Genomic DNA, 26,840 nt, shown 5'->3' with positions numbered 1-26,840 from the left:
CAGGTCTTCTTTCTTCCCAGTTCTCCTTACTATACACAACTTCTCAAGGCAGTCACCTCCACACCCATGGCTTCAATTGCTTTCTCCATTCTCTGAGAACAATAGAATTTTAAATGGTTTTATTTCATGTATTAGCTTTATTTTATACAAGGTGCCTCACTTGCTGTAACCATAGATTCAAAGTTGCTCCATGAAAGTAATAAATGAAAAATGGTGATTTTTTAGCATGTAAATTTTAGGAAATTTCCCCAGTTATGCTTAATGGCTTGATTTAGTGTGTATGTTATTTTTGAAAACATATGTTGGGATGTCACAAATGGACTTAGCCTACAGAGATTTATATTCAACTTTTGAGCAGAGAGTTCCATTTTAATGTGACACTGAGAGTAAAAAACTATGTTTTCCTCCTTACCTATTTCTCTTCCTACATTCTCGGCCAGGAGGAAGGCACTGCTACACACCCAGTCTTCCCCAGCAGAGCCTGAGCAGCTCTGTTTTCCTTCTACTTCCCCTCTTCTTTCACATCTCATGACCAAGCACTTCCTATTCTGTCTCCCAAATGATCACAGACTTTTTCCTCCACTTTTGTCACTGCCACTGCCCTTAGCATTACTCTGCCTTTAGAGAAAGTCTCTTAATTGGTTGGGTTGCTTCCTTCAGTCTTTATTATACAGACCACTACACACACATCTGACACAGACTTTTCACCTTTTTATGGTTGAATGACTGAAATTCCCAGAATAAAATTAAAACCACCCCAGCATCAAATTTGAGGTCAAGTAGAGGTGGGTTTGTATCCCAGGTTCATATACTGTCCAGCAGTATGGTCTGAGAAAACTGACCTCCTTAAGCCTTTGTTTGTGTATCTGCCTACACTCATTGAGAGTTGGGACTGTTTCACACATACAGTGCCTGGCATGTAGAAGGGACTTAATCAATGTTGAAAGAAGGGGAGGCATTTTAAAATCCACATCAAAAAAATGTTGTTCTGTTCGGGAGTGGTGGCTCATGCCCGCAATCCCAGCACTTTGGGAGGCCAAGGCAGGTGGATCACCTGAGGTCAGGAGTTCGAGATCAACCTGAACAACATGGTGAAGCCCCATCTCTACTAAAAATACAAACATTAGCTGAGCATGGGGGCGGGATCCTGTAATCCCAGCTACTTGGGAGGCTTAGGCACTTGAATGAGAATCACTTGGACCCAGGAGGTGGAGGTTGCAGTGAGCAATGATTGTGCCACTGCCTGGGCAACAGAGTGAGACTCTGTCTCAAAAAAAAAAAAAAAAAGTAAAAAAAATTCTTTTAAAAATATACAAATCTGACTGGGCACGATGGCTCATGCCTGTAGTCCTAGCACTTTGGGAGGCTGAGGCAGGCCTGACCAACATGGAGAAACCCCGTCTCTACTAAAAATACAAAATTAGCCGGGCATGGTGACGCATGCCTGCAATCCCAGCTACTTGGGAGGCTGAGGCAGGAGAATTGCTTGAGCCCGGGAGGCGGAAGTTGCAGTGAGCCAAGATCACGCCATTGCACTCCAGCCTGGGCAACAAGAACGAAACTCCGTCTCAAAAAAAAAAAAAAAAAAGAGAAATAGTGTTCAGCAAGGTTGAAGCATAAAAGGTTAATAGCCAGAATCATTTATCAATTGTATTTCTATACATCTACAAGACACAATCTGAAAATGAAATTAGAGAAACAATTTCACTGGGCAACAGGAGCAAAACTTCATCTCAAAATAATAATAATAATAATAATAATAATAATAATAATAATAATCTACAATGTCATTTCCCATCCAAGCTTGACTTCTACCTTTACTTTCTGATATGGTTTTGCCATGTCCCCACCCAAATCTCATCATGAATTATAATCCCCATAATCCTGATGTGTCGAGGGAGGGGCCTAGGGGGAGGTGATTGGATCACAGGGGCAGTTATCCTCATGCTGTTCTTGTGATATTCAGTAAGTCCTCATGAGATCTTATAGGGTTTTGTTTGTTTTGTTTTTTGGGATGGAGTCTTGCTCTGTTGTCCAGGCAGGAGTGCCATGGCACGATCTTGGCTCACTGCAGTCTCTGCCTCTTGAGTTCCAGTGATTCTCCTGCCTCAGCCTCCTGAGTAGCTGGGATTACAGGCATGCACCACCACACCCAGCTAATTTTTGTATTTTTAGTAGAGACAGGATTTCACTACATTAGCTAGGCTGGTCTCAAACTCCTGACCTCAGTTGATCCACCTGCCTTGGCCTCCCAAAGTACTAGGGTTACAAGTGTGAGCCACCGTGCCCAGCTGAGATCTGATGGTTTTATACATGTTTGACAGTTGCTCCTTCACATGTTCCCACTCTCTTTGCGGCCACCATGTAAGTCGGACCTGCCCTTCTGCCATGATTGTAAGTTTCCTGAAGGACTTCCCCCTCTGCCATGATTGTAAGTTTCCTGAGGCCTCCCCAGCCATGTGAAACTGAGTCAATTAAACCCCTTTCCTTTAAAAATTACCCAACCTCAGGTGTTTCTTTATATCAGTGTGAAAACAGACTGCTATACTTTCTGATACTCATGCTTAAGCAATCGGGGAATTCAGACTACCTGGGATCAAACTATGGCCCCACCCTTAGCAATCATGTGACCTTAGGGAGGTTACTTACCTTCTCCATCTCAACAACTTCTGTAAAATCTGTAACATGAGATTGTTTCTGAGGGTTAAATGAGCATAGCACAGTGTCAGGCACACACTACTTGCCAGATGTCGAGTATTCATCTTTATTGAAATAGGACTGTGGTAAGCCACTTTATGGCTCTTGATTTTGTATGAGAAAATCATGCTTAGTGCCTTGTTAGTAAAAGAAAGAAAACCTGAAAGTCCCTGCCATGGAAGGAAGAAATAGTGGGGAGAAAAGGGAGTTGGTAAGTTTCAGCATTTCAGAGCTTGGAGGGGCAAGTTAGGTTTCTATTTTATGGAGAAGGAGGTGGAGGCAGGATGGGTCCTAAGGTGTCATTCAACACACACAGCCATAACTCTTTATTGAGAGTAGAGCTAGGGCCCCAGGGATTGCTGTGGTCAAGTTGCGGACAAAAATGACCACTCGTTGGAAGACAGGAGAGGAGTGTTTAGTTACAAAAGCAGTCAACAATTCAGGTGTATCTATATTCAGTCAGCAAATAAAAGTTGTTCAACTTGGTTGCTAATGGGACCCACTCTACTGAGGCTTTGTATAGAACTCATAGAGGAAGATGGCTTCAAGTAATGAACTACCCTGTGCTTTTCTTAGGACTAAAATCTCAGGAAGCTGGTGATGAATGAAAACCTTAGTCCCACTGGCACTGCACGAGGGGCCAGGAGAGCAGCAGCATCATAAGCCACAGGGTGGGGCAGCCAAGGCAGGGGCATTCTGAGCTGTTGGGGAGGGGTGGCAGGCAGGGTGGGGCACTGTGAGCTGTCGGGGAGGGCATTGTGAAGTGTGGGGTGGGGCATTGTGTGCCACATGCCTGGGCTCCCACCTGGGACCAGTGGGCTTCAGTCTGTAGGTGACTACAGAAGGAGGAGGAGCTCCGTCTGTTCTCTCTTCAGGCAGTTGTTGTGTCTCTCAGCGCTTGTTGGGTTCACAACCTATTAAATAAGCTGGCTGGTCTTCACCCTCCCAGACAAGTCAACTCAGGGGAGGCAGCAGGGTGCGGGCCTTGGCCCACAGCCCTAGCCGGGGCCGGGGCCGGGGCCGGGGCCAGGGCTGGTGCCCGGGGCCGCGCTGTGAGGTGGGCAGGCCAGGAGCGGGAAGACCATCTCTGCAAGTGCAGCATAGCCTCGGCCTAGGACAGCGGGAGTGTGTGGCCAAAGCTGTGAGCAGAGACACAGGTGGTGGCAGACAGTAGAGGCGCCCCATGGGGAACATACTGACCTGTCGTGTGCACCCTAGCGTCAGCCTCGAGTTTGACCAGCAGCAGGGGTCGGTGTGTCCCTCTGAATCTGAGATCTATGAGGCAGGAACTGGGGACAGGATGGCAGGAGCACCCATGGCTGCTGCTGTACAGCCTGCTGAGGTGACTGTTGAAGTTGGTGAGGACGTCCACATGCACCACATTCGTGACCGGGAGATGCCTGAAGGTAAGGCGGTGATAGGTGCCATCTACCCTCGGTTTGCCTCTGGCTGCTGCTGTCCCCAAGGTTCCCTTTGAGGCATCCCCCACTTCGAGCTCCTTTCTGCTTGTAGCCAGCTTTCCCGGGGGCTGGCCAGGAATAAAAGCTGGCTCTGCCTTGAATTCCCACCCCTTAGTCTTTCCCCACCGAGTCCAGTCGGTTTCTTTTCACCTCCCCTCCCAATCGCCCAGTTCTTGCTCTCTCATCTCATTCTCCCAGGCTGGCATGGGACCATTTATTTATGGCTCTTGTCGAATAAGCAGCAGTTGAATAAATGAGTTGATAAATTTTTATAAATGATTACATATTTTTTCTTTTCTCCCTCTATACATATAGCTTTGGAGTTTAACCCTTCTGCCAATCCAGAGTCAAGCACAATATTCCAGAGGAACTCTCAAACAGATGGTGAGACAACAGTGTCTGTAGCTCTGTTTATTATCCTGTGGGACTTTGTTTAGGCTTCTTTGAGCTATTCTCTTCCTTTTCTCAATAAAAACTCAAATATCCCAAATTTTCAGTACCCATCTTATTTTTTCTTTGTACCTATCCAGATGGTACCTAAGTGAAGGAACCAGGTAAGTGCCTAATTGTTTCGTTTGTTAAAGTAGCCAAATCTCAGGACAGTTCCTATTCAAATATTTGGGGATTTCTTATTTAAAATCAGAATGGAGGTTGCCACGGGAGAGGCTATATGGTATTCTTAATGGGCTGCTTTAAGTCACCTTGATAGAAGCTGCTTAGTTTCTTCTAACTGTAATTTGAACACAGAAGGAAAAAGAAAAAAGGAGAGTGCTTAAAATAATTGTGAAAGGTGTGAAATGTCACAGCCGGGGCTGCAGAAAAATGGTTGTGTGTGTGTGTTTGGGGTTTCTCAAAGGAGTTTACCTATGAGGCTCTGATTACTTTAAAATTCTCACTTTAACAGAAAATGTGTCTCCAGATTTATTCTGGTGACTTAACAGACTTTATTTACCTCCTTGTTCTAAAAGAGAGGTGGGGATTGGTTCATGGTCAAAACTTTCAAAAGACATGAAACGTCAATGTAGACTTTTAATGTGTAATATAAAGATTGCAGGTTAAAATGTCAGACCTTCCCTGTAAGAGTGTTTGTTGCCGTGGCTCCCCCTTTGTCCCTTCCCCTCCTGACAATAGCATCTTGTTCAAAGATAAGAAAGTTACAGTTTTGGCTGGGCTTGGTGGCTCACGCCTGTAATCCCAGCACTTTGGGAGGCCGTGGCAGGCGGATCACCTGAGGTCAGGAGTTCGAGACCAGCCTGGCCAACATGGTGAAACGCTGTCTCTACTAAAAAAGAAAATACAAAAATTAGCTGGGCGTAGTGGCGCCTGACTGTAGTTCCAGCTACTCACAAGGCTGAGGCAGGAGAATTGCTTGGACCTGGGAGGTGGAGGTTGCAGTGAGCAGAGATCACGCCAATGCACTCCAGCCTGGGTGACAGAGCGAGACTCCGTCTCACAAAAAAAAAAAGGAAAGAAAGTTGGAGTTTTTTAGTCTCTACACTGCTGGCAGAGGCAGGGGATGGGAGCCGGTAGAAAAGAGAAAACAATTAGTTGGTTTGCCTCTAAAATTTTGCAAAGAGATGAATCTAAGTGAAAGTAATTCTGGGTAATAATATGGTTCTTGAATAAAAACTGAAATTTTCAAAATAGAAAACATTGCATCATAAACATATTAAATCCAGTTGGCTTATTGGTTTCATTTAAATGCCAGAGATTTCATTACTGTAGAGGAAATGTCTTATAGCTCTTCTATTTAAACTTTGGGTGGGCTCTTAATTTTTAAAGAGGTAGGATAATTAAGACTCATTATGAGTGTGACTTTGTAACTTGGAAGTACTATCTTCACATTTCAAGATATTTAAGGATTGCTTTAGAATAAACAAATGCATTATGTGAATTAATTGATTGTACCTTTATACACAAAGCATGTAAGTACTTGTGTAAACTTATACTCTGCTTGGTGATGTTAGGAAAGCCTGATGGATGTTACACACCAGTTAGTAGATGGGTAGTGTTGGATGAGAGCCCAAAAATGACTCTTTATTGTCATTCTTTAGGACTACACCACAGTTTATGTATGTCTCACTTGGCCCTTTCCAATACAAATAAGGCCTGTGTATGTTCTCCCTATGTATTGCTAATGAAGAAATGAAAACTTAGAGATATCACATGACTATGGAAGACAGCTACTCAAGAGAACTAAGGTTCTGTGTCCTCAGAATGAAATGGAAGTGACAGATATGATGAATTTACTTTTTAAAAATTTTAAAAACTCTAGAATACATCTTATATTTTGCCTATAAAATAGACCTGTCTTTTAAAACTTACTGCCATCTTGATTTATTTTATGCAAAGTTGATTTTACACAACTCAAAGCCAAAATTTACCTCTTCTTTTTTTTTTTTTTTTTAAATAAAGGAGGGTGTCATTGTGTTACTCATGCTGGCCTCAACTTCCTGACCTGGGTTCAAGTGATTTTCCCATCTCAGCCTCCTGAGTAGCTGGGACTACAAGCATGTGCCATCTTGCCTGGCTCTATCTTATGTCTATACATTCATTTCAATGGATAAGAATCAAAGTAGAGATAGTGAAATAGCCTAAATGCAGCAGTCGAATAAACGAGTTGATAAATTTTTATCAATGATTACATCTTTTTTTCTTTTCTTCCTCTATGCATATAGCTTTAGAGTTTAACCCTTCTGCCAATCCAGAGGCAAGCACAATATTCCAGAGGAACTCTCAAACAGATGGTGAGATGACATTGTTTTTTCTGCCAAGAGAAAGAATAGAAGCTCTTGTTTGATCAGGTTATAGAAAGTATTTAGAAAAACTCATATTGGTTTAAATTTTTCACCTTTTCACATGTTCACTTGTCTTATTTTAATATGTGATATACTTTCCTTTAGTTGTTATGATGTCAGTGAAAACGTGTAACCTTTTTGTTTATACATTTTGCCATCTTTTTATCAACACAATTAATTTGTCATGTGATGGAGGAGTCATGGATTTCTCTTTATAATTCTTGGATTTATCTTTATTTATAATTAATGGATTTATCTTTATTTATAATCCCTTTTCCCTTGCTCCAAAAAGTACACTTTAAAGATGAATGATAGAACTTAGGCTTCAGCTTGATTTTCATTTAAACAAATTAAAAAACATAGTTGTTTATCATCCGGGATTGAATCTGTGATTTGGGCCTCCTCTTACACAGTCCTCTGACCACATTCATTTACCACATCCAAGTTCATGCTACTCAAAAGTTTTAGGTTATTAACTTTTTCATTTGATGTAATGTAAATTTAAATGTGCCCTACTCCTGCTTATTTCCCTTAATGTTATGTTAAATCCTCATTTATTTGCCAACAAGCCATACACAGCCAAGTTTTCCAGTTGACTTAAACAGCAAGAATACAAGTAAGGGTTCTATAATAATGTGCGAAGTAATGCGGCACAGTAAAACACGGGAGTTTGTAACCTTTGTTTTTATAGTTTGAGTAGACTTTGCCCATCTTGAGTCAGTTATTTCTGGTTAGAATTTGTCTTCATTTTTTACATTACTATAAAGAGATACCTAAGGCTGGGTAATTTATAACAAAAAAGAGGTTTAATTGGCTCAAAGATTTTCAGGCTGTACAAACATGGCTTTAACATCTGCTTCTGGTGAGGGCCTCAGCAAACTTACAATCATGATAAAAGGCAAAGGGGAAGCAGGTGGTTCCACATGGTGAAAGAGAGAGGGGAAGGGGGAAGGTACCACACTCTTTTTTTTTTTTTTTTTTTGAAATGGAGTCTCACTCTGTTGCCCAGGCTGGAGTGCAATGGCACAATCTTGGCTCACTACAACCTCCATCTCCCAGGTTCAAGCAATTCTCCTGCCTCAGCCTCCCGAGTAGTTGGAACTATAGGTGGGCACCATAACACCTGGCTAATTTCTGTATTTTTGGTAGAGACAGGGTTTCACCATGTTAGCCAGGCTGGTCTGAAACTCCTGACCTCAAGTGATCTACCCGCTTCAGCCTCCCAAAGTGCTGGGATTACAGGCTTCAGCCACCACACCTGGCCAGTACCACAGTCTTTTAAATTACCATAATGAGAATTTGCTTATTACCACGGGGATGGGACCAAGCCATTCATAAGGAATCCACTACCATTACCCAAACACCTCCCACTAGGCCCTATCTCCAACATTAAGGGTCACATGTTAACATGAGACTTGGAGGGGCAACATATCCAAAACATATCAGAATTGTATTTCCCAGTTCCTTCCAGAGCCATGGGCTTCTCACACCTAGAGAGCATGGAAGCAGTAAAAGAAAAGCTATTCCATGTCCCTCACTCTTCAGTGGTAGGAACTTTTGCCTACAAGGCCCTTCCAGCATCAAAGGCAGAGGCAGTGTAGGAAACAAAGCATGGCCCAAGTCCCTCTTGGGGCTTTTCTTATTCTGGCCTCTTTTTAGAGGAAAAAAAATGATTTTTTGTGCTGCAGACACCATGTCCAATTAGATTTGTATACTCATTTTAACATCAAAATTTAGGCCAGGCTCTGTGGCTTACACCTGTAATCCCAGCTCTTTGGGAGGCTGAGGTGGGTGGATCACGAGGTTAGGAGATCAAGACCATCCTGGCTAACACAGTGTAACTCTGTCTCTACTAAAAATACAAAAAACCATTAGCTAGGTATGGTGGCACGTGCCTGTAGTCCCAGCTAGTCAGGAGGCTAAGGCTAAAGAATTGGTTGAACCTGGGAGGCAGAGGTTGCAGTGAGCTGAGATCCCGCCACTGCACTCGAGCCTAGGTGACAGAGTGAGACTCCATCTCAAAAAAAAAAAAAAAAAAAATTAAGATACGTTACTTTCCAGTTGTGTAAAGACCGTTTTTTAATTTTGATTTGTTTTTAGTGACATATTAGTAGATAACCACTAAGTGTGGTTCAAGATGTTTACAGGGATTCTGTTGCATCTAGAGATAGGTGTCTGGTCAGGAAGTAGTTCTTAGAGCTGTTAGCTCTTAGAGTCTGATAATTAAAGTAAGCTATGTGTAAATGCAGAATGAGAGAATACTAATGGATCATGGCTCATATATGCAACAGTTAAACTTTTTATTAGCTAAATTTTTCATCTGGCCTAATTTTTTTACCCTTTTCTTTTGTACATGAGGATTCTTTCATTTGTATGTAATAGAAACAAAAAGTAAACTAAATGAAAAACTAAGTTTTTAGATTTGACTTATGAAATTAATCATGCCAGATAATTTAAATTAGAAATTATTGAAAAAAATTTTTTTAATGGAATTTTGTCTCATTTTACATAGGAGTAATCAGTAAGATGTTAACAACTACTTTTATTTTATGGTATTTGTATCAGAAGTGACCAGTTTTTTTTTTTTCTTCTTAGTTGTAGAAATAAGAAGAAGCAACTGTACAAACCATGTAAGTAAACACTCAAATAGTTAAGAAATTGATAGTCTGACATAAAAGGATGTCTCTCTTGATTTCTCTAAATTACAATGTGGATCTGGTGGTGGTAGCATGGACCTCTTTTTGTGGATTTTCTAAATCTCTTCTATTTTCCTGAGTATTAAATTTATCCAGAAAAGTGTTTAGCTTAGCGTGTCCACCTTTTAAAGATTTCTGACATTTAAGTTAAATTTCAATAGTCTGGTTCAAAAGATCTGCCTTAAGGCTGGGCATGGTGGCTAACGTCTGTAATCACAGCACTTTAGGAGGCCGAGGCAGGCTGATCATCTGAGGTCAGGAGTTTGAGACAACCCTGACCAACATGGTGAAATTCTGTATCTACTAAAAATACAAAAGTAGCCAGGCGTGGTGGTGCGTGCCTGTAATCTCAGCTACTCAGGAGGCTGAGGCAGAAGAATCACTTGAACCCAGGAGGCGGAGGTTGCAGTGAGCCAAGATCGCGCCATTGCACTCCAGCCTGGGCGACAGAGCGAAACTCTGTCTCAAAAAAAAAAAGTGCCTTAAATATTTAATCTTATTTTTAATGAAAGAACAAAAATAGAATAGTTAAGTTAATTGCCAGCGCTGTCTATTGACTTTCTATCACAGCAGGTAAAAGCGTACCTTCCCCGCTACACCATGGTCTTATGTTTCTCCCTGTGTTTCTTCCAATTGTAGCACACTTTTTAATTAAATCAGTAATATTTACATGATTATGACTCTGCAAATATTATTCACTGCTAAGTCATATGGTGTTTTCACTGTGCCTCTGCATTCCATGTCCTTCATCCTGTCTCTGAAACAGTTCTGAAATCTGAGCACTTCTGCAATTCTCCTGGATCTTCTTTTTTCCTAGCCTGTGTTAGTTTATCTATCCAAATATCGTTAAATAGCCTCTGGGTGCTCTGTTTGCTTTCACATCCATTATTTTTTAGCATGAAGCTAATTTTCTGACTATATTCATTTGCCTATTTTCTAACAGCTGTTTTTCCCCCAAGTATTGTAGCATTTATCACATGCCTTTCAAAGATATTTTCCATCTGCGAAAACACATCTGTTCCTTTTTATGTGTGTGTGGGGGGCAACTTTCTTTGGCCTTTTGTCATCCTAGTTCAATATAGCGTGGGTTTCCCTAGATATGCTCGATGTCTGCTTTTCTGGGCTAACTCCTTAAAGTCTTTTGGGATCTCACGTAACTGCTGTCTTGTGTGGGATCGCCTGAGTCCTAGATTCTGTGTTTCCTTCTGTCCTGTTATCGTCTCTAGTTGTACTTGAACACATTTTCCTGGGTGGAGATGTTAAAATCCCTCCTCTTTGATAGAGAGTACACCTCTAGGTTGAATCTAAATTGTATGGTTCTGAAGACATTTTGCAGTTGTGCTCTTATTACAGTGTTGTTCTTGAATCTATTGCCAGTGTGGGATACGTTATTTACAACCAGGTTTTAGTTATCTGCGGAAGCTTTTTAGAATCTCTCTCTCTAAGGTTCTGAAATTTTATAACAGCTTGTTGGGGATCTTTTCATTTTATTGAGGCTACTAAACCTGCAGACTATCTCTTCTTGAGAATTTTTTTTTATTTTCTCTGTTACCTTTTTACTGATAGTCTTGTTATTCAGATGCTAGGCTGCTTAGACCAGTACACCTGCATTGATTTTTAATTTTTCCCCTTCTATTTTTTTCAGTTTGTCTTTTTATTCTAGTTCTGGGATATTCTGTGACTTTATCCTCTACTATTTCTATTGAATTTTATATTTTTTGAGAGTGTTTTAAGATTTTTTTTTTTAAGTTTTGCTCCTGATTTTGACTGGTCCTATCAATTCCTTTTTTCTATTGTTTTGATCTCTTTTCTTGGAGGCTTCCCTCCAATGTGTGGTGGTCCCTGGCCTGCTTTATTTGGAAGCAGGATTTCTGTTAACTGATAGCACTCAGTGTGAGGCCTTAGAAGCCTGACTAGCTTTTCATTTGGGAGACCTCAGTGTATTATCTGGGGGTCTTTATTGAAGACATTTCAGTTTCTTCTGAGAAGGATCTCCCAGTTTTCTGCCTGGAAAGTAAAAGCAGGCCTGGAAAGGAAAAGCAGAGTTAGCGAAGAAAGTTGGAGTTCCATTTTTGGTGTACAGTTTTCTTTATATCTCAGGTTTAAGCCATGGTATCTCTGAGCCAGAAATTCTCAGGTTTGATATATCCAGAGAACACACATCTAAGTTTCTTGTCAGATGGAAGGACAGGTGGACTTGGGGCTCTAGTTAGAGATTTGCAACTGACCTTGCTGGCTTTTTTTTTTTTACATTTTACCCTACTTTCCAAAGTGCCATTTGCCTGTAAGTTCACAACCTACCTTTAGTTCTGCAAGACAAACTGGCTCGCTTCTGTTCCAGTCACTTTCTGTAGGCACCAAAGTTGTGTTTCTGTGTTACTTACCACTCCTTTGTCTACTTTTTATGTCTCAGCATTTATTAAAAATTATCTCTGTTAACCTTCTATGCTGGTCATGGGTGTAACCTTTATTTTATGACTAATGAGGCTTCCAGAGGGAGATGAAATAAATTTGTGGTCAATCTATTATATTTAATCCAAATTTAGGACCTGTGTTTAAATCAAAGTCTAATTTGAGTATAATGATATTAAGCCAGAGAATTTTTTAAATTAATGTATCTATAATAAGCATATTACACTTTTCTCCTAAGGCCTTGTTTAATATTTTCATTCAAAGTTTATCCACTGCCATATGCTTCCCATTACTTCACAACATAAATGGAGCTGTTTTCCTGAATGCCCAAAGTGTTAGAAATATTTAAGTTAATTAAGATTTGTTCATTTTTAGCCTGGTCAACATAGCAAGACCTTATGTCTACAAAAAGGTTAAATAACAAATTAGCCAGGCCTGGTGGCATGCACCTTTCGTATTACCTACTCAGGAGGCTGAGGCAGAGGATCGCCTGAGCTCAGGAGTTTGAGGCTGCAGTTAACTATAATTGCACCACTGCACTCCAGCCTGGGCAACAAAGGGAGACCCTGTCTCGGAAAAAGGAAAAAAGTTACTAATTCTTTAAAAACATAACTAAAATTTGTCCTGCCCAAAAGGAGAGTGAAAAATATGAACTTTAGTCTTTGTTTTATTTTATGTTTGCTGAGAAAAATGCTGTACTTTATTTATTTATTATTTCCATAGGTTTCTGGGGGAACAGGTGGCATTTGGTGACATGACTAAGTTCTTTAGTGATGATTTGTGAGATTTAGGTGCACCCATCACCTGAGCAGTATCCGCTGAACCCAATTTGTAATCTTTTATCCCTCACCCTCCTCCCAGCCTTTCCCCCAAGTCCCCAAAGTCCATTGTATCATTCTTATGGCTTTGCATCCTCATAGCTTAGCTCACACGTAGGAAAGAGAACATGATATTTGGTTTTCCATGCTGAGTTATTTCACTTAGAATAATAGTCTTACTTCCATCCAGGTTGCTGGGAATGCCATGAATTTATTCCTTATTATGGCTGAGGTGGTATTCCTCATATATATATATATATATATATACGTATATCACAGTTTCTTTATCCGTTCATTGATTGATGGGCATTTGGGCTGGTTCCATATTTTTGTAATTGTAATTTATTTGAGTTCCTCATAGATTCTGGATAATAGCCCTTTGTCAGATGTATAGACTGTGAAGATTTCCTCCCACTCTGTGGTTGTCTGTATACTCTGCTGATTGTTCCTTTTCCTGTGCAGAAGCTCTTTAGTTAAGTCTCACCTATTTGTTTCTGTTGCATTTGCTTTTGTGTTCTTGGTCATGAAGTCTTTGCCTAAGCCAGTGTCTAGACGGGTTTTTCCAATGTTATCTTCTAGAACTTTTATGGTTTCAGGTCATAGATTTATGTCCTTGATCCATCTTGAGTTGATTTTTGTGTAAGGTGAGAGTTGAGGATCCAGTTTCATTCTCCCGCATGTGGCTTGCCAATTATCCCAGCACCATTTGTTGAATAGGGTTTACTTTCTTCACTTTATGTTTTAGGTGGCTTTGTTGAAAATCAGTTGGCTATAGGTATTTGAGTTTATTTCTGGGTTCTCTATTCTGTTCCATTGGTGTATGTGCCTATTTTTATATCGGTACCATGCTATTTTGGCAACTATGGCCTTATAGTATAGTTTGAAATCAGGTAATGTCATGCCTCCAGATTTGTTGTTTTTGCTTAGTTTTGTTTTGGCTGTGCCAGTTCTTGTTTGGTCCATATAAATTTCAGGATTGTTTTTTCTAGTTCTGTGAAGAAGGATGGTGGTATTTTGATGGGAGTTGCATTGAATTTGTAGATTGCTTTTGGCAGTATGATCATTTTCACAATATTCATTCTACCCATTCATGAGCATGGGGTGTCTTTCCATTTGTCTGTGTCCATGACTTCATTCAGCAATGTTTTGTAGTTCCCAACGGCGTATCAAAAAGATAATCTGGCCAGGCACGGTGGCTCACACCTGTAATCCCAGCACTTTGGGAGGCTGAGGCGGACGGATCATGAGGTCAGGAGTTCGAGACCAGCCTGGCCAACATGGTGAAACCCCATCTCTACTAAAAATACAAAAGTTAGCCGGGCATGGTGGCGCTCACCTGTAATCCCATCTACTCAGGTGGCTGAGGCAGGAGAATCGCTTGAACCTCGGAGGCAGAGGTTGCAGTGAGCCAAGATCACTGCATTGCATGCTCCAGCCCGGGCAACAGAGCGAGACTCCATCTCAAAAAATAAAAAAAAGATAATCCACCATGATCAAATGGGTTTCATACCAGGGATGCAGGGATGGATTAACATACACAAGTCAATAAATGTGATACACCACATAAACAGAATTAAAAACAAAAAATCACATGATCATCTTAACAGATGCAGAAAAAGCATTTGACAAAATGCAGCATCCTCACTTGTATTCAACATACTACTGGAAGGCCTAGCCAGAGCAATCACACAAGAGAAGACAATAAAAGGCATGCAGATCAGTAAAGAGGAAGTCAAACTGTTGCTGTTTGATGATGATATGATCATATACCTAGGAAACCCTAAAGACTTCTCCAAAAAGCTCCTAGAACTGATAAATGAATTCAGCAAAGTTTCAGGAGACAAAATTAATGTACACAAATCGGTAGCTCTGTTATACCCCAGAAGCGACCAAGCTTAGAATCAAACCAAGAACTCAACCCCTTTTCTGATAGCTGCAAAAATAAACTAAACTAAAATAAAATACTTAGGAATAGACCTAACCAAGGAGGTGAAAGATGTCTACAAGGAAAACAACTTTAGTATTTTTAATGGGTTAAAATGAGAGGCAGCAGGTACAGCAGAAGAAGTCAGTGCGTGGGCATCCGCATCCAATGGGTACTGCACCTTTGATGGTAAGGCTTTGATTTTGACTTACTAAATTACTAGGTACGATTATTTTCTAGTTTTTGTCATTAAACCTTAAAACTACTAAGTAACCCCTTCCATTTCTTGTTAAATATTGTAAAATTTCATACTCTCATTTATGCTGACTGACGTTAGATTATTTGTTCCTATTTTGTGACTACCTTAAATAATACCTATAAACAGTAAACTGTTAGTAGTGCTTTGCTGTAATTAAATGTAGTAAGACTTACCTTCCAAATGATAACTGAATTGTCAAACACTTGTCGAAGTTTTGGATTTACTCAAAATTCTATGCTCAGCAGCTGGAGGTAGGAAGAGTAAGGGCCCTCCCTTACTCTTATGGAGAGGCATACTTTCTCATGAGGGGAATACTCTGCAGGAATTAGCATCTTGTAAGCAGTGGTGAATTCAACTAATTCGTGTATAAAAATACATTTTTTGGTGTGGCTGCCGACAAAGAGATCCAAGAGGGTAGATGGAGTCGAGCTTGCTGAAGCAAGGAAAGAGAAAAGCAGTATTCTAGGCAGAGATCAGGGGTAGAGCAGGAAAATGGCTAGGTGCAGCTCAGATGATTTATAGAATGAAATTGATCAAGTTTTGAAGTGAATGCAAAGTATTCTCTGAGAGTCTCATTTGAGTCATGTCTTGGCAGTCTTATTTAAACATGAAGTGAAAGTTAGATTTTTTAAGTTGTCATTTGTTTTCAGGGTGTGAGAGAATATTTAAGTGATACTCTTTTTATCCTCCACATAAGAAAATAGGACTAGAGAAACCTATGGCTTCCTCACTTGTTGGTGGCCTAGCAGCCCTGGCACACAGAGCCTCTGAATCTGAAACACTTCTTTTGTAACAATATCACCTGAAATAATACATTTAGGATTAGTAATTTAGTAAATGCATTAGTCTTGTATTCACTGCAATAAAATGCTCTTGTAGCAGGATTATTTAATACACTACATTTTATCGTAGTAAATAAATAATAGAAGGGCTGGGCGCCGTGGCTGACGCCTGTAATCCCAGTACTTTGGGAGGCTGAGGCAGGCAGATCGCGAGGTGAGGAGATCGAGACCATCCTGGCTAACACGGTGAAACCCCGTCTCTACTAAAAATACAAAAAGTTAGCCGGGCATGGTGGCGGGCGCCTGTAGTCCCAGCTACTCAGGAGGCTGAGTCAGGAGAATGGCGTGAACCCGGGAGGCGGAGCTTGCAGTGAGGCGAGATCGCGCCACTGCACTCCAGCCTGGGCGACAGAGCGAGACTCTGTCTCAAAAATAAATAAATAAATTAATTAATTAATAGAAATTCTCGGCTGCTTTTTATTGCTATAGAAAAAAATGAAATCTTATTTTAAACTTTTCTTTTCTTTTTTTTTTTTTTTTTGAGACGGAGTCTCACTTTGTCTCCGGGCCTGGAGTGCAGTGGCGCGAACTCGGGCAAACTCGGCTCACTGCAAGCTCCGCCTCCTGGGTTCACCCCATTCTCCTGTTTCAGCCTCCCGAGTAGCTGGGACTACAGGGGCCTGCTACCACGCCCGGCTAATTTTTTGTATTTTTAGTAGAGACGGGGTTTCACCATGTTAGCCAGGATGGTCTCGATCTCCTGACCTCGTGATCCGCCCGCCTCCACCTCCCAAAGTGCTAGGATTACAGGTGTGAGCCACCGCGCCCGGCGAAGTCGACTTTTCCCATTATTTTTAATGGTAATTCATAAAATCCTTGTTAGGTTTGATGACAGGTACCATATTAAGGGCAGCATTTTATAACCCATATCTTAAACATCATCTCTGGAAGTTGAGAGCCTCCAATGGGTTTTCTATAGGGTGCACATGATACCACACTCAGGCAGTTCATGGAGTGTAAGACATATCTTAGTGCTTTGTCATTTGACATTTTAACTGAGAAAAAAATACACTTTGATAAGTTTGACTTACACTTCCCTTCCCCTTCAGGTATCTACTGAGCGTTTCGGTCAACAATACAGCTCGTGTTCGACAATATTCCTTGATGACAGCACAGCCAGCCAGCATTATCTTACAATGACAATAATATCGTGAGTACAACTATGCTGCCGAGGGACAGATTCCTTTATTCTAAAATTATTTCAGCCATTTGGTTGTCCTCTTCAGCAATCAGCTTAAGAAATTGGAGTCAACCATATCTTGATATCCAGATTCTAAATATTAAGTATCAGTTTCTCTTTTAATCTTAGACGTCGTGGTGGAAGGAAAAATCAGTTAGCAAAGAAGCGATCCCAGAAACAGTGTATCTTTTTGATGCCTTTATGCCTTTAGACAATGTTGAACACAGTGAGAAGGATAGGTTCCCTTTATTGAATGTTTTTTGTGGAAACTTAGTTTTTCAGTGCATCATAGGCCCAAATCAGTGTGCACTACTTTGCACATTATCCTTGGAAGAAGGAACAGCTTTTCTTCTTCTGGCACCACAGTGTATCTGCATTTGAATTTCTCCCATTGTGCATGAGCACCTCGTGGGCCACAAAGATGCGCTTTGAGAGCACCCTGAGATGAAGTTTATTTTAAAAGGAACAACAACCAACACCACCACCAGCTCCACAGGGGCTGTCCAGTGTACATTATTCTCATCTCCTTGGGTTATTAGTCTTGATTTTTAGAACACAGTTTGGAAAGTGCTAATTTAGAATATTAATGTCTTTATCTTTAATTTAACTTTTCATTCTGTAAACATAACTAGCTTATAAACAATTTTGTTTCAAATGCACTAGCCTTTTTAGCTAATTCAATTGTCAATAACTTTTACTTCAATTAAAAGTGGCAAGTTTACACTCATAATAATGTCACTTTCCTCCCTCCCTTTTAACAATAGTTGAGAGGAAATTGTGTTTCGAACAAAAACTGGACTCAAACTCTGTCTCAAGTCCTGAGCTTTGGGACCTATTGAGTAATCACTAAATGTCTGTAGTCAGCCAAGTCTCTTAAATCTTTGAGCACACATACACAAAAATTACTTTGACTAGAGTCCCTGGCTTCTTCTGACTTCCAAAGATTTTGATATGTTAGCATATAATTCAAAAGCAGCTTTGAAGATTAATTTTGCTGAAACTAATTTTGTGCTTTTTTCCTCATTATTCTACTTTTTAGAAGTCTACTTTTGAGAGTATAGTAAGTTTTAATTTGCCACCAGCAAGTTTGAGAAATAATCATTTGGTGTATTCACTATTGGTGAAATAAAGTTATTGAACAAATTAATAGGGCAAATTGTCTTCAAGAAGATATTTTGAAAAATGTTTTATCATGAATCAGTAGTGCACTGTTGTCAGTGGGATAGGTGGAACTCGCTGAGATCACTTATGCAAGGTTTTTTTCAAAATACAAGTCTGCAAACACATGTATCTTCCCATCTCCACTTTCCCTCTGTCTCTAGGCACTGAGAAGCCTTTTAGGAAAATCGGGATGGATGTGAGGCATCTTTCTGTGAAGAAAAGCATCCCAGAAGATTCTGATTTTCACCCCAGCTCAATCATTCCAAACTTTGCTGCTGATTGAAATCACCTGGGAAACGTTTACCAAGAACCTTGATGCCCAAAGCCATACCCAATACTAATTAAATTAAAATGTCTCATGTTGAAGATGAGGCAGATATTAAAGCTTCTCAGGTGATTTTAATGTGCAGCAAAGTTTGAGAGCCACTGCTTAATTTGAGTTTAGGAGGAGAAACTGCTCCTATTTGGTGGGACCTTGGGCAAGTCAGTTTTAAGGTCTGTTTCCCTGATCTGTAAAACGAGTGTTGAATTAAATGTCACATAAGGTCATTGGTCCTTTCCAGCATGTAACTTTAAATTCTGTGATTTTAAAATTATTTCAGAGATGAAAACTACTTGAAGCACTATAGACATATCCATCTTACCTGCTAATGTTACAGGCTTTTTAAAAAGTGCTCATATTGTGTAGACCTATTAGTAGAATTGAGATTTGCCTTCCCTCAGTTGTTTTGAGCTTCACTCTACAAAATTAGCTGGGCGTGGTGGTACATGCCTGTAATCCCAGCCACTTGGGAGGCTGAGGCAGGAGAATCTCTTGAACCCGGGAGGCAGAGGTTGTGGTGAGCCGAGATCACACCATTGCACTCCAGCCTGGGCAACAAGAGCGAAACTCCATCCACCCCCCACCAGAAAAAAAAAAAAAATTATCTGGGCATAGTGGTGCAAACTTGTAGTCCCAGCTTCTTGGGAGGCTGAGGCATGAGAATCGCTTGAACCTGGGTAGTGGAGGTTGTGAGGAGTCCAGATGGCACCACTGCAGTCCAGTCTGAGCAAAAGAGACAGACTCTGGGTCAAAAAATAAATAAATACATAAATTAAATCGCATGGGACGAAAGGTTTCGTGGGTAGAAAAGCATATAACAGGGAAATCTGTTATTATTTATATATTGTAATCACCAACAGAAACGCGTCTTCTAACGGCATATTTCCTTGCGTTTTGGTTCTCATATTTTTGTAAAAAACAAAGAAATGAAAACAAAGTGCCCTTATGGTACTGTTCTGAACTAGAAGATTTGAATTTCAGGGCCGCTAGGAGAGTTTCCTCTGCCCCCCTTTTAAAAAATGTCTTCAGCCCTAACAAATGATAACATCTATTGTTATGAATTTTTTTTCCTTCCACAGTGTGACCTTGGAGATACCTCATCATATCACACAAAGGTGAGCTTTTTAGAAACCTGTCTTGTTATTCTAGCTAATGACTTTGTAAGATATCAAGCTCAGTGTTAGGTCACAGCTCCAGACATCAGAAGCTGTATTGTGCCTACTAAAATATCGAAGCAAATTATTTGTATTTTCTTTGTTCCTTAAGACTCTCATAATTCTTAAATGATTGAGAATCTCAAAGAGTATGTGTTTATATTGATTATATTGATATTTAGTGTGGTAGAATTACACAATTGAAATTTTTTCAAAATCTATTTTTAGTTTAGATTTCACAGCCTTACCACTGTTGATATTATGGGCTAGATAATGCTTTGTTGTGAGGACTGTCTTGTGCATTGCAGAGAGTTTAGCAGTATTCATGGCCTCTACCAACTAGATGTCAGTAGTAACCCATGACCCAGGTTATAAAAACAGAAAATATTCCTTGAGAACAGTATTGTTAACAGAAATTTTTCATTGAAAAAAAACTTTTCTACAACAAAAAGTTGAGTAAAAAGTGTGTCATGTGTTTATATTATTTAAAGTCTCTCATGTTGAGCTTAATAGGAGACAAATGGATTCTCTAGAGCTTTCTTTGCAATTTGCTTTAAAGAAGCAATAAGAGGCTGGGCACGGTGGCTCACGCCTGTAATGCCAGCACTTTGGGAGGCTGAGGCGGGCGGATCACAAGGTCAGGAGATCGAGACCATCCTGGCTAACACGGCGAAACCCCGTCTCTACTAAAAATACAAAAACTTAGCTGGGAGTGGTGGCACGCACCTGTAGTCCCACCTATTCTGGAGGCTGAGGCAGGAGAACCGCTTGAACTTGGGAGGCGGAGGTTGCAGAGAGCTGAGATCGTGCCATTGCACTGCAGCCTGGGTGACAGAGCAAGACTCTGTCTAAACAAACAAACAAAAAAAGCAATAAGCTGGTGGGGCGCAGTGGTTCACACCTGTAATCTCAGCATTTTGGGAGGCTGAGGTGGGTGGATCACTTGAGGTCAGGAGTTTGAGACCAGCCCGACCAACATGGTAAAACCCGCCTCTACTGAAAGTACAAAAAATGGCTGGGTGTGGTAGTGCATGCCTGTAGTCCCAGTTACTTGGGAGGCTGAGGCAGGAGAATCGCTTGAGCCTGGGAGGTGGAGGTTGCAGTGAGCCGAGATCTTGCCATTGCACCCCAGGCTGGGTGACAGAGAGAGACTCTGTCTCAAAAAAAGAAAAAAAGAAGCAATAAGATGACCTAACCTCATGCAAATATGTAGTTGGTAGAAGGTGTATTTTTAAAGTTTTCAGACAGTTGTGGGTATTTGTTAAAACACTAAATCAAAACTTCACAAGTGGTGGTTTCTTAAATTAGTTACAGTGGCATTTTACATATTAATAAATTTATTCCATCAGTACTCATTGATCTTTCTTGCACAGTAAATGGATCTTTTGCTCCATACTTGCATTTATAATATCATGCATTAGTTACTTGGAATATATTGGTTTATGTTTTATTGTGTCAAAAATCACTTTTAGTTTAACCACCAATCTTACTTTAACACGCCTTTAAGTATTGAAAAGCTGCCAAGCCTACAGTAGAAGGAACAAGTTTTTCAAAGTCCACAGGAAAGCTTAAATTTTATCATTGGGAACAAATACGTATTTCCCTTGAAGTGACAACCTCTCACTTCATTTATTTTTGAGAATGATAGTTGAACTGGTTTTTTAGACCGAGTTTCACTCTGTCACTTGGCTGGAGTGCATTGGCATGATCTCAGCTCAAGCAATCCTCTCACCTCAGGCTCCTGTGTAGCTGGGACCACAGATGTGTGGCACCATGCCAGGCTAATTTTCTTATATGTTTGATAGAGACAGGGTTTCGTTATGTTGCCTAGGCTAGTCCCGAACTCCTGAAGGAGCTCAGGCCATCTGCCTGCTTTGGCCTCTCAAAGTGCTGGGATTTTACAAGCGTGAGCTACTGCCCTGGCCCAGTTGTACTTTTAAATAAAAATGATGTTCTGTGAAAAAAGTGATTTTTCAGTTCACAGTTAAATCACGGATTCTTTAAAAACAAAAAAAAGCACTTCTCGTTAACTTTCCACTTATTCAGAATATTAGAGACATGTCAAGATTTAACAACATTAATTTTTACTGCTTCATCAAAGACGTTCTTAAGAAATTCAGGCTGTGTTTTTTACCTGTAGGGGACAGTGAAGAATAGAATGACTACTAATGTAATTGGTACCACTGCCTTGATTTATGCTGAGAAACCAGCCATTGTACCTACTTTTGCTTTTATACAATCATGGCAAGTGTCAACGAAAAAGCAGGCAATGACTTTTATTACTTTCACAAATTTTTTAAATTTTTCATCAGCTTTCTCAGGTTTAATTAGTATGATTCAGAACAGTGTTGGCCAGGCACAGTGGCTCAGGCCTGTAATCCCAGCACTTTGGGAGGCCGAGGCAAGTGGATCGCCTGAGGTTAGGAGTTCAAGACCAGCCTGGCCAACATGGTGAAACCACATCTCTACTAAAAATACAAAACTTAGCCAGGAGTGGTGGCAGGTGCCTGTAATCCCTGCTACTTAGGAGGCTGGGGTAGGAGAATCACTTGAACCTGGGAGGCGAAGGTTGCCATGAGCCGAGATCGCACCATTGCACTCCAGCCTGGGCAACAAGAGTAAAACTTGGTCTCAAAAAAAAAAAGAACAGTTATGACCTCTTAGGCCTTCTGGAAGGGGTCTTCGGGATCCCGAGAGGTCCACAGAGCACATTTGGAGAACCACTGGTTTATACACAGGCACAATGCATTAGTTTTACAAAGTTTAAAGTTCCTCAAAGACTGGCCTCTTAAAAAGGCAGATGAGTTTGTCATTCAGACAAGAGAAAATACATAAATACATCATGAGAGTATACTACAGAGAACTAAAGAGAAAGGAAGCTAGGAAATCTGAATCACATTTACATTTATTAAAGTTTACTACTACTGCTTTGTAGAACATTCTTGTGTTTCAATGTGTGGTTAGAAGAGTGAGAATATGTTTGGTTTATTGCCATGGCCTGTTAGGGAGAGTCAATACTCATGGGCATTTCTGACTGGTTATCATATAAAAGGCTTCACGGTACAGGCCATGATGTGCTGAGAAAGAAGAAGTCAGGAAACCCTCTGCAAGTCAGGATCCAGGAGAAGAATTTGTAAAAACTGCTTTGGTAAAGTAAACACCAAAGCACACAGGAGGCAGTATTTTACTAAACAAATATTATACCAAGATATTAACAGTTTTTGAAGTAATGTGCTTTCTTATTTTATAGAGATGCAGATAGATCTTTGAGCATACCTGATGAACAGTTACACTCATTTGCGGTAAGTGGCACTTTTATTGAGGTTGTATTTTCATCGTACACTTGTATCTGTTTCATGCTGAATGAAGTCAAAGCATCTTTTTTAAATCTTCCCCATTTCATGTTGCATTTAGTCATCTTAAGTGTTGTAAAAAGAATGTGCTGGAGTAAGAACTGATCTGCAGCTCTGTTTAGTTAGTGAGCTAGTATGAGTAAATATACTATCCAAACAACAGAAAATATATCTTTTTTTTTTTTTTTTTTTTTGATGGACTCTCTTTCTGTAGCCCAGGCTGGAGTGCAATCGTGTGATCTTGGCTCACTGTAGGCTCTGCCTCCCAGGTCCCTGTTCAAGCAATTCTCCTGCCTCAGCCTCCTGAGTAACTGGAATTACAGGCGTGTGCCACCATGCCCAGGTAATTTTTTTCTTTTTTCTTTTTTCTTTTTTTGGTAAAGACAGGGTTTCACCATGTTGGCCAGGATGGTCTTGAACTCCTGACCTCGTGATCCACCCACCTTGGCCTCCCAAAGTGCTGGGATTACAGGTGTGAGCCACCATGCCTGGCCCAGAAAATGTATCTTTTTAAAAGGTAATTGTGAGCTGTCTATAGGACCCTGCAAGCCACTACCCAATTTTTGAAGCCATTCCTCCTTCTGTTCCACACAGGTTTCCACTGTGCACATTACGAAGAAAAGAAATGGAGGTGGGAGTTTAAATAACTATTCCTCCTCCATTCCATCGACTCCCAGCACCAGCCAGGAGGACCTTCAGTTCAGTGTTCCTCCCACTGCCAACACACCCACGCCCGTTTGCAAGCGGTCCATGCGCTGGTCCAACCTGTTTACATCTGAGAAAGGGAGTGACCCAGACAAAGAGAGGAAAGCCCCGGAGAATCACGCTGACACCATCGGGAGCAGCAGAGCCATCCCCATTAAACAGGGCATGCTCTTAAAGCGAAGTGGGAAATGGCTGAAGACATGGAAAAAGAAATATGTCACCCTGTGTTCCAATGGCGTGCTCACCTATTATTCAAGCTTAGGTGATTATATGAAGAATATTCATAAAAAAGAGATTGACCTTCAGACATCTACCATCAAAGTCCCAGGAAAGTGGCCATCCCTAGCCACATCGGCCTGCGCACCCATCTCCAGCTCTAAAAGCAATGGCCTATCCAAGGACATGGACACCGGGCTGGGTGACTCCATATGCTTCAGCCCCAGTATCTCCAGCACCACCAGCCCCAAGCTCAACCCGCCCCCCTCTCCTCATGCCAATAAAAAGAAACACCTAAAGAAGAAAAGCACCAACAACTTTATGATTGTGTCTGCCACTGGCCAAACGTGGCACTTTGAAGCCACGACGTATGAGGAGCGGGATGCCTGGGTCCAAGCCATCCAGAGCCAGATCCTGGCCAGCCTGCAGTCATGCGAGAGCAGTAAAAGCAAGTCCCAGCTGACCAGCCAGAGTGAGGCCATGGCCCTGCAGTCGATCCAAAACACGCGTGGGAACTCCCACTGTGTGGACTGTGAGACCCAGAATCCTAAGTGGGCCAGTTTGAACTTGGGAGTCCTCATGTGTATTGAATGCTCAGGAATCCACCGCAGTCTTGGCACCCGCCTTTCCCGTGTGCGATCTCTGGAGCTGGATGACTGGCCAGTTGAGCTCAGGAAGGTTATGTCATCTATTGGCAATGACCTAGCCAACAGCATCTGGGAAGGGAGCAGCCAGGGGCGGACAAAACCCTCAGTAAAGTCCACGAGGGAGGAGAAGGAACAGTGGATCCGTTCCAAATATGAGGAGAAGCTCTTTCTGGCCCCACTACCCTGCACTGATCTGTCCCTGGGCCAGCACCTGCTGCGGGCCACCGCTGATGAGGACCTGCAGACAGCCATCCTGCTGCTGGCACATGGCTCCCGTGAGGAGGTGAACGAGACCTGTGGGGAGGGAGATGGCTGCACGGCGCTCCATCTGGCCTGCCGCAAGGGGAATGTGGTTCTGGTGCAGCTCCTGATTTGGTACGGGGTGGATGTCATGGCCCGAGATGCCCACGGGAACACAGCGCTGACCTATGCCCGGCAGGCCTCCAGCCAGGAGTGCATCAACGTGCTTCTGCAGTACGGCTGCCCCGACGAGTGCGTGTAGTATCTGTTTTATTTGACTGCAGTCTCCTTGGTGCAAAAACAAAATGGGAAAAATAAGGATAACTCAGAATTTCAAAAGGAAATCACAAATTCAGCTAGTAATAGCATTTTCAGTACTTTTCGTAAACTAAGTAAATACACAAAATGTTGATTTTTCTGACCATAAGACATATTTTATGTCCTTTTGCCAAGGTGGATGTGTTAGTCTCAGGCCCTCCTGGCCACATTGCCCAAGTCACACAGGCTTCTGTATTATGTATTTAGATAAAATGTGTGAAAATATATTTGAAAAAAAGTTCATAAATATGCATTGATTTTTGTACACATGGCACCTCTTTTTCATTTTTATTTTTATTTTTTTTTGGACGATGTTTTGCTCTGTTGCCCCAGCTGGAGTGCAGTGGCGTGATATCTGCTCACTGCAAGCTCTGCCTCCCGGATTCACACCATTCTCCTGCCTCAGCCTCTCAGGTAGCTGGGACTACAGGTGCCTGCCACCACACCTGGCTAATTTTTTGTATTTTTAGTAGAGACGTGGTTTCACCATGTTAGCCAGGATGGTCTCGAACTCCTGACCTCATGATCCACCTGCCTCGGCCTCCCAAAGTGTTGGGATTACAGGTGTGAGCCACCGTGCCCGGCCCATGGCACCTCTCTTAATTTATAAATTGAACTGGATGTGAAGTAATAATGTCAGCTAGTTGAGATAAGAGAGTTACAGTTCGGCTGGGCGCAGTGGCTCACACCTGTAATCCTAGCACTTTGGGAGGCCTAGGCGGACTGATCACCAGGTCAGGAGATTGAGACCATCCTAGCTAACATCATGAAACCCCATCTCTACTAAAAAATACAAAAAATTAGCTGGGCATGGCCGGGCGTGGTGGCTCACACCTGTAATCCCAGCACTTTGGGAGGCCGACGCAGGCGGATCACGAGGTCAGGAGTTCAAGACCATCCTGGCTAACATGGTGAAACCCCATCTCTGCTAAAAATACAAAAAAAAAAAAAAAAAAAAAAAAAAAAAATTAGCCAGGTGTGGTGGCGGGCACCTGTAGTCCCAGATACTCGGGAGGCTGAGGCAGGAGAATGGCATGAACCCAGGAGGCGGAGCTTGCAATGAGCTGAGATTGCACCACTGCACTCCAGCCTGGGCGACCAAGCGAGACTCCATCTCAAAAAAAAAAAATTAGCTGGGCGTGGTGGCGGGCACCTGTAGTCCCAGCTACTTGGGAGGCTGAGGCAGGAGAATGGCATGAACTCAGGAGGCAAAGCTTGCAGTGAGCAGAGATTGTGCCACTGCACTCCGGCCTGGGCAACAGAGCGAGACTCGGTCTCAAAAAAAAAGAAAAAGAGGGTTACAGATCATTGCACATGGAAAATATTCCCAGCAGTAAACACTTCCATTAATGTGATCTACAGCTTTTAAAAAGGAGCATCTCAGAATAAGATGGTGGTACAATTTGCTTTTTGAGAAAGGAAAAAAAAAAAACACATGAGTATATTACAAAGGGAAAAGAAGGAATGTGATTTCTCATGATTGAAAGCTTGATTTAGATTGCATACAGCTTTTGCTACCCAAGACCAAGAGGCTCTGGCAAGACAGGGTGGTTTTCCGAATGCCAGACCGAGGTGCCTTATGAAGGCAGCTGCCGATGGTTCCAGATGTAGAGAGATAGGTGATGCAGGAGGGAAAGC

At 41.6% G+C, this 26,840-nt stretch overlaps 2 protein-coding genes across 2 annotated transcripts in view; one reads left to right on the top strand and one right to left on the bottom strand.

The window, feature by feature from the left end:
• The window catches only part of LOC100969124 (anthrax toxin receptor-like), a 748,177-nt gene that overhangs the window by 109,321 nt on the left and 612,016 nt on the right, over positions 1 to 26,840 (bottom strand).
• Positions 2,746 to 25,459, top strand: LOC117974584 (arf-GAP with GTPase, ANK repeat and PH domain-containing protein 5). Its single transcript, XM_034930453.3, has 8 exons — positions 2,746 to 4,103; positions 4,473 to 4,541; positions 6,836 to 6,904; positions 9,551 to 9,585; positions 16,956 to 17,056; positions 19,649 to 19,684; positions 22,974 to 23,025; positions 23,671 to 25,459. The coding sequence occupies exons 1-8, from the start codon at positions 3,881 to 3,883 to the stop codon at positions 25,144 to 25,146; spliced, it is 2,061 nt and encodes a 686-aa protein (XP_034786344.3). The 5' UTR covers positions 2,746 to 3,880; the 3' UTR covers positions 25,147 to 25,459.

Source organism: Pan paniscus, chromosome 8 (assembly GCF_029289425.2).
Source record: "Pan paniscus chromosome 8, NHGRI_mPanPan1-v2.0_pri, whole genome shotgun sequence".
NCBI lineage: Eukaryota > Metazoa > Chordata > Mammalia > Primates > Hominidae > Pan > Pan paniscus.
This window is presented reverse-complemented; position numbering and strand designations above follow the sequence as displayed.

Excerpts from the sequence above, each read along its gene's own strand:
- LOC117974584 (XM_034930453.3), top strand. The coding sequence starts at position 3,881 with ATGGGGAACATACTGACCTGTCGTGTGCACCCTAGCGTCAGCCTCGAG. Across the intron at positions 17,057-19,648 it reads CTTACAATGACAATAATATC|TGTGACCTTGGAGATACCTC; the intron begins GTGAGTACAACT and ends TTCCTTCCACAG. Across the intron at positions 19,685-22,973 it reads CCTCATCATATCACACAAAG|AGATGCAGATAGATCTTTGA; the intron begins GTGAGCTTTTTA and ends CTTATTTTATAG.